This window comes from Lactuca saligna, chromosome 9 (genome assembly GCF_052625555.1).
Source record: "Lactuca saligna cultivar CGN05327 chromosome 9, ASM5262555v1, whole genome shotgun sequence".
In the NCBI taxonomy this organism is placed as follows: Eukaryota; Viridiplantae; Streptophyta; class Magnoliopsida; order Asterales; family Asteraceae; genus Lactuca; species Lactuca saligna.
In genome coordinates, this window is record NC_136425.1 from 122,354,957 (window position 1) to 122,361,878 (window position 6,922).

The 6,922-nt window shown below is 34.1% G+C and overlaps 2 protein-coding genes across 2 annotated transcripts; both read right to left on the reverse strand.

Moving 5' to 3' along the window:
* Nucleotides 1–225: 225 nt before the first annotated feature.
* HASPIN (Protein kinase superfamily protein) lies at nucleotides 226–4,446 on the reverse strand. The gene is made up of 15 exons (XM_078972523.1): nucleotides 4,317–4,446; nucleotides 4,119–4,242; nucleotides 3,710–3,793; nucleotides 3,513–3,603; nucleotides 2,827–3,398; nucleotides 2,583–2,706; nucleotides 2,373–2,482; nucleotides 2,120–2,231; nucleotides 1,955–2,047; nucleotides 1,764–1,825; nucleotides 1,530–1,660; nucleotides 1,065–1,135; nucleotides 921–973; nucleotides 722–788; nucleotides 226–496 (listed from the first exon to the last, which is right to left on the reverse strand). The coding sequence occupies exons 1-15, from the start codon at nucleotides 4,330–4,332 to the stop codon at nucleotides 377–379; spliced, it is 1,830 nt and encodes a 609-aa protein (XP_078828649.1). The 5' UTR covers nucleotides 4,333–4,446; the 3' UTR covers nucleotides 226–376.
* A 1,416-nt stretch (nucleotides 4,447–5,862) lies between these two features.
* On the reverse strand, nucleotides 5,863–6,312 carry LOC145016678 (uncharacterized). The gene has a single exon (XM_078974927.1). The coding sequence runs from the start codon at nucleotides 6,310–6,312 to the stop codon at nucleotides 5,863–5,865; it is 450 nt and encodes a 149-aa protein (XP_078831053.1).
* Between the last annotated feature and the right edge of the window lie 610 nt (nucleotides 6,313–6,922).

Here is a 6,922-nt window from a genome sequence, read left to right on the forward strand (position 1 = left end):
TATTAAGCCAAGAAAAGTTTTTCACGCCGTTCAATCTCTATATTCAAGTTTGTTTATCATAAACCAAGTTGTGTCAATTGACAAAAACACTTTCAATTACTGCATATTAAATAGTAACTAAAAGCGATTAAATCACCAAAACCGTGAGTGCATAAACATAATTATCCATTTTTTATACAAACAAAAAGCAAAAAGAAAGATAAGATGATGCGAGAAACGACAATGTACACACTAAAGTAGCCGGTTTTTAGATAAGGTGACACACATGCACATGATGCCATATGAACAAATCCCTTTCTTAGATATTCTTTTCAAAGTTAGAAACCAAAAAAAGGTCAAATACAACTTGAACCTTTCACAATCATTTCACTTCCTACTATTCATTAACAATCAAGTCACTGAAGAAAGGATCAACAATCGATTCTTTTGCTGACTCGTAACTGTTTAACCGCTTTTTCAGAGAACGTAACTCTCTCGTATCTTTAGATGTTCGATCCTGTAAAAAAAATTGCAATATATATAGAGAAATTAAATATCTACCCAATTAAACGATGACGTGTTATTCTAGTATACTAAAATATCATTAAATGAGCATTAAATGTAACACATGTCATATTTTAATTGGATAGGAAGATTTGTAGGAACAAGAAGTATCTATATATATATATATATATATATATATATATATATATATATATATATATATATATATATCACTTACATAAACTTTTTTCCGCAGCAAAACGTCAACCAGGTATTGCAACCACAAGACATTTGTCTTTGGGAAACTGTAAGATGAAAGAGAAGGGTGTGTGCATTTCAACTTTTTTATAGAGTTTCCATAATGTAAAATATATACTTTCATCGTCTTACTAAATATCAAAAGTTATTCAAAATTAGTAGATTCCCAGTTATCATACCTTCCTTCCCAGCAATCTTCCGTGGCTTCTTTCATTTTTCTATAAGTTTCCGACTGCACATAACAATACAATATAAAAATAAAAAAAAAATTAAAAATAAAAAAAATTAAGATTAAGTTGTTAGAAGATATCAATTTGCGTTACCTGTTCATCTCCTTTTGGGCCTTCAAAGAGTCCGGGGTCCAATGATAGATCCAGAAATAAAATATCTTCACCTGAAAACCAAAAATTGTTGTTTTGTATTTTAGATGAAATAAAACACATCACTTAAACCCTGTTTCTTTTTTATTCCTTTTTTTTGTGTTGTCTAGATAAAATGTTTTCCAGATAAATGATACATCTAAAAGTAGTAAAAAGAGACATAGAAACAGAATGAAGAAATGTGACAAAATTATAAAACTTTTTGTACGTATGCTATGTCAAACACATTACACATTTGGAGTAAATCCATAACTTTATAAAACTTAATGGGAAAAGTCGGTTTTTATGACTTTCAATAACAAGTCATTCTTTCTACATTAACTCAAAAGAAGCATATCCGTATATAGCTTACTCAATTAAGTCGTTTGACTCATTTCCCCCATTAAGTTGATTAAGTCAAAAAAAAACCTGTATTGATCCTTGAAAGTGTAAAATCAATGATTGATGCCACAAGTCCATGTGTCTTGACATGCATTTTCTTCCCATCAAGCACAAACTCCAATGTTTTACAACCTTTTCGGCTCAACAGAATATTCCCCCTATACATATATACATGTAATAACAGTTTACAAAAAGCTCAACAGGTAATAAAAATTAACGAAAAAAATATATTTATGATTATGATTATGAAGGATACTTAACCAGTGCAAATCCCTGTGTTCAAACTCAAATGCAGCTTCTGCCACTGCCAAAGCAACAGTAACCTGGATACATAATGAACAATAATAAAAATTAAGTTTAAAGTATAATGGTGTAATAAGGAAAAAATAAAAGGAAAATGTTACACAATAAAGCAATCTAGAAAAGTAGAAAAAATGAAAGTAGCAACATACTTGAACTAGCAAACTTTGTGCCTCACTGAAGCTCAGAAGCACAAAGCTCTCGAGATCCTGTCCACCATGTTCTTGAACAAACACAACAAATCGCTGAGAAAAGGCATAAATTGTTAGAATTAAAAAGCTACATTATTAGTAAATGGAATTATCATGATTTGTAACCTGTTTTTCAGAAAACTCTGAAGGGTGATCATTCTCTGAGTTATGCTTTTTGTCCCATTCTACCCATGCTCTTATCATCTCATCATCATAAGCACCTGTACATACCCTTAAACTGCAAAAAGAGGACAAAAAATTCTTTAAACAGTTATTTTGTTATCAACTTATATACTGTTTATAAAAGTTGATCTAGGAACATATAAACCGTCTCTATAATATATATAAATAGAGAAACTTTAATAAAATGAATACTTACCCTAATGTATGTATGAATGTAGGGCAAACATTATGAATATGATTATCATGTCCCCTTAATTGATTCAGGGTCAGTGAAAGCATAACCTCCTCAAGCAATTCTTCAGCTTTCTATACCACAATAAATAAATAAATAAAAACACAAGCCATTAATTGAAGTTCATATTTTAGATGAAAGATTAAGAGGTTTTAAAATAAATAAAAAAAGTACCTTTTGAACTTCCCCATTCACTAATGAGTCTCCATCAAATGGAACAACTTTGCAAACAGTTCCACCAGCAATAAAAACTTCCCCATATGTACCTTCACCTACCTTTGCAATACTTTGGAGATCACTGAATTCACAAAAGATCCATGTGTCAAATGGTATCTTTATTCTTTAAAAATAGTAAAATACATATACCTAGATAATAAAATGTAATATATAAATATGTAAATTGTAGAAGAAAACCAACCAATATTGAGATAACACATCTGAAAATGTTGAAGGAGAAGACTGTCCACAAACAGCTAAGAGTGCCAACAATGGATCCCATTGTTGCTCATTCAAAGAGTTTTGGGATGATAGAGAGAGATTACGAATCACATATTCAATTTCTTCAGAATCATTTTCACTCAAATTCTGAATTCTCTTTGTGGAAGAGGTACGACTTTGAAGAACATCACTTCCCACAATCTTATTTTGGTTTGATTTGAAACCTTTGTTGGACTGAGAAACTGTTTCTAAACAAGTTTTTAAGCTTGATAAATCCAAAACTCCATCATGAATAGAATCCCCTAAAGGAGTGTCAAGAATCTTGGAAAGTGAAGTAGAAGGTGAGGGTCCACAACTGTGATTTGGCTTGTGGGAAAGTAACCATTTTTTCAAAACTGATGATATATGTGATGATTGAGGAACATAATTTTTATTTCCCATAATCCAAGTTTTGCATTGAGGTGAAGGACTTTCCTCTAACAATTCAAATGCATCAACCTCCTCAAAGTATGCTCTCTCCTTATCAAAGTTTTGAGGTGGTGCACCTTTTGCCTGAATAAGTTCATATGGTAATTACAAACAAATCATGATTCTGTAACAAGGTTATTCTTCCAACAATCCCAAAAGCATCATGTGAGATGCAAATTACAAGTAAAAGAATCATACTCTAGAAAGGGGAGGCTTCTGTTTTCTTATCTGCTTCTCCTTTTTGGGTCCATATTCAACACAGGCAGCAACAGCAATACTTGTCCTCCCTCTGAAAATTGAATGTAAAATCAAAGGGTGCATATGTATCCATTAAAACTAGTATTTTATTATCAAATGGAATGGAATAAAATTCATTTGATAAGTTAGAGTAAAACCTGATGAAGAGAGAACGATTCCAACTGATCCTCTTCCCTGGAACTAAACTCACCCGATTCTTCTGAATAGAACTCACCTGCTTCCTGGAGAGGAGCTAGTGTCGTTAAACACAAGCTTGTAACTTATTTCGTTAAAAAAAACATATAGACATTGAAGATAGATACTGCTGCTACCGGCTTCCACATTTGAGTTTTGAGTGTTAAAACTTAAAACCCTAAAATACTTAGCTTCGAAATTTATAATAACAGTTCGGTTTCTGAAGAAACAAGTTCGACTCCATTAATCTGTTAAAAGGGTACTATGAAAGGTACAGTTTTTAGGTAAAACTGTGAAAATAAAATGTAAACGATGACGAATAGTGTACAGAATTTGCTAAATCACTATATTAACTAGAAATGAGCAACTCACGTGCTTGGTAGGCTTTCATTTTGGGTTTGTTTGCGTTTGTAAACAATGGCGGTTTGCTGTTGTTGAAGTTCATTATCCGATTCGGTTGCTGCGATCTGTGACCAGAGATCGACTTTCTTTTCACCTACGAAAAGGTTAAATTACATAACTTTTAGTAATAAGATGCAACTAACAAATTAGGGTTTGCAGCTTGTTTACCGGCACGAGAAGTCATAGAATTTGTACTCAATGGGGATGTAATCAATCAAGTGCGTAGTTGATGAAAGGGGACGACTGGCGAGGTGTCTGGCAAACAATATTTAATTCGCAGTTGGATTTGAAAAGAGAGTAGAATAGCGGGAAGTATATATGTGTTTAAACTTTAAATTTGCATAATTTAAAAAAAAAAAAAAAAACAAAAAAAAAAAACAAAACAAAACAAAACAAAACAAGGGGATCATTTTAGGTTATAAGTAGCATATAACTAGGAATGAGCAGTTTGTCACAAATCATGATCTCGTAGGTATCGAACTGTATCGAATTTAAAATATGGGACAGTACTCGGTACTTCAAATACATGAAATTCGAGATTCGGTATCGTCGGTACCAGTACTAGTACTGAAAACCGGTACCTGTATCTGTGATGTTAATTCGGCTCAGTATTCGTGATTGACTTTCGATCAAATTCGGTTTTTACGAAATCGGGAACGGTACAGATCGGTACCGGTTCCGACCCACGCGCATCCCTACATATAACAAGGGACAACTTAAAACTATGTAAAGATAACATTGAACTTTAAAAGTATAATATTATAATGGGGAGGTTTTATCTTTCTTTTTTACACAATTTGCAATTGTATTTTAAAAGTACAATGCTATGGAGAGTTTGAAACATAATTTTGGTGTAGAAAAATCTTACATAAGAATGCACATGATTTGGTGATTCAAGAATCAAGAGACATATCACCAAAATAAGACAATTCAATCCATGATGTCAATCAATTCATCAAGCATGAATTCAGTCAATTCATCAAATAATAGGAACAAGAAAGCATGGAAAGAAGTGAAAGAGCGCATGATCAACAACACCAAAAGGAAGACAATTAAACTTCAATATAGCAAGCAATTACAGCCCAATTGAAGTATGAACTTAATAGAAAGGATATTCAAGGAATTACCAAGGAGTATGATCGCTTCCTAACTAGTTTGGAACGAAAACTAGAGTCGACAGCCCCTCTTCTACCGATCGACACCCCATACCAACAAAAACTCAATCGATGTCTGCTTGAAGATGCTCGTTCCTTGCTCCTACCCTCGGTTCGCTTTTTTTCTACCTTTGTCGATGATTGCAACCCAAAAGGAGTGGGTGTGGGATTGATTTAAGCCCCAAGGAAAGAAACACATGATCCTTAGAGTTCAATTCACGTCGGTTCAAGTGTTTGGGGGTTAAATTCTGATTTATGCAATTAGTTCCCTCCTACATTCCTCTTTAAACCTAAACTGTTGTAACCCTAAATAAGTGATAATATAAGTTTCGTTTTATGATATCTCACTCCCACTCAACTTGATTTTCACCCTTTAATGAATTATATAGCTTACCCTAAGACCCTACATAATACATAATTAAATTATTTCACCCTTAATTATTTATTAATTCATTGAATGTTATTTAATCTATTTCTTTTTAGAGTAAAACGAATAAAGCGAGTGACGAAACTAACCTCGCTGACGGAATGAAATTTGGGTTGTTACAATCCTCCCATCCTTAAGAGGATTCCGCCCTGGAATCATGTACCGACACGAACAACCGAGGATAACGAGCTCTCATGTCATCTTCAACATCCCAAGTCATATCACCACCGTGCTTGTTTTTACATTGAACCTTGACAAGCTTAACGTTATTCTTGCGTAACTGCTTAGTTTCTGCCTCCAAAATAGCCATTGGTTCCTCCACTAAGCACTTCGACTCATCCATTCGCAACTCATCCAATGGTAAGACACTCGGTTCCTCCGCTAAGCATTTCCGGAGATAACAAACATATAACACATCATGTATTCCCTCCAACTCTGGTGACAGCTCCAACTTGTAAGCATGATCTCCAGTTTGCTCCAACACAATGAGTGGACCAATAAAACGAGGTCCTAGCTTGCGCCGCTTCCTAAATTGAATAATACCCTTCCAAGGCGAGACTTTCAACATCACATTTTCTCCCATCTCGAAGGTCTTCGGTCGAGGCTTCTTTTCTGAATACTTCTTTTGTATTTTTTGAGCCACTCGCAAGTGATCTCTAGCTATTTCACATTATCCTCTATAATATGAACAATCTCTGAACTCATAAATTGTTTATCCCCTAGCTTAAGCCAGCAAGTAGGCATACTAAACCTTATCTTATACAATATCTCATAGGGTTCCATGTCAATTCTAGCATGATAAATGTTTTTTGTAGGAAAACTCCACTAAAGGTAAGAATGTATCCCAACAACCACAATACTCAATCACGCATGCCCGAAACATACCTTCAACTATTTGGATGGTCCTATCACTTTTGCCATCCCTCGGCGGATGATAGGTTATACTCAAATGAACTCACGTGCCCAGATCCTCTTGGAGTTTCTGCCAAAACCGTGAAGAAAAGCGGTTGTCATGGTAAAAAATAATAGATAATGGAGCTCCATGCCACGTGACAAACTCATCGACATAAAGCTTCGCCAGATTCTCCAACTTTTCATTCTCATTGGTTGCCAAAAAGTGAGCACTTTTTATCAACCGATTGACGATCACCCATATCATATTGTTTACACATGAATTCCTTGGTAGTTTTGAG

Excerpts from the sequence above, each read along its gene's own strand:
- LOC145016678 (XM_078974927.1), bottom strand. The coding sequence starts at position 6,312 with ATGGGAGAAAATGTGATGTTGAAAGTCTCGCCTTGGAAGGGTATTATT.
- HASPIN (XM_078972523.1), bottom strand. Across the intron at positions 1,826-1,954 it reads CACAAAGTTTGCTAGTTCAA|GTTACTGTTGCTTTGGCAGT; the intron begins GTATGTTGCTAC and ends TTATGTATCCAG. Across the intron at positions 974-1,064 it reads GCCCAAAAGGAGATGAACAG|TCGGAAACTTATAGAAAAAT; the intron begins GTAACGCAAATT and ends TGTTATGTGCAG.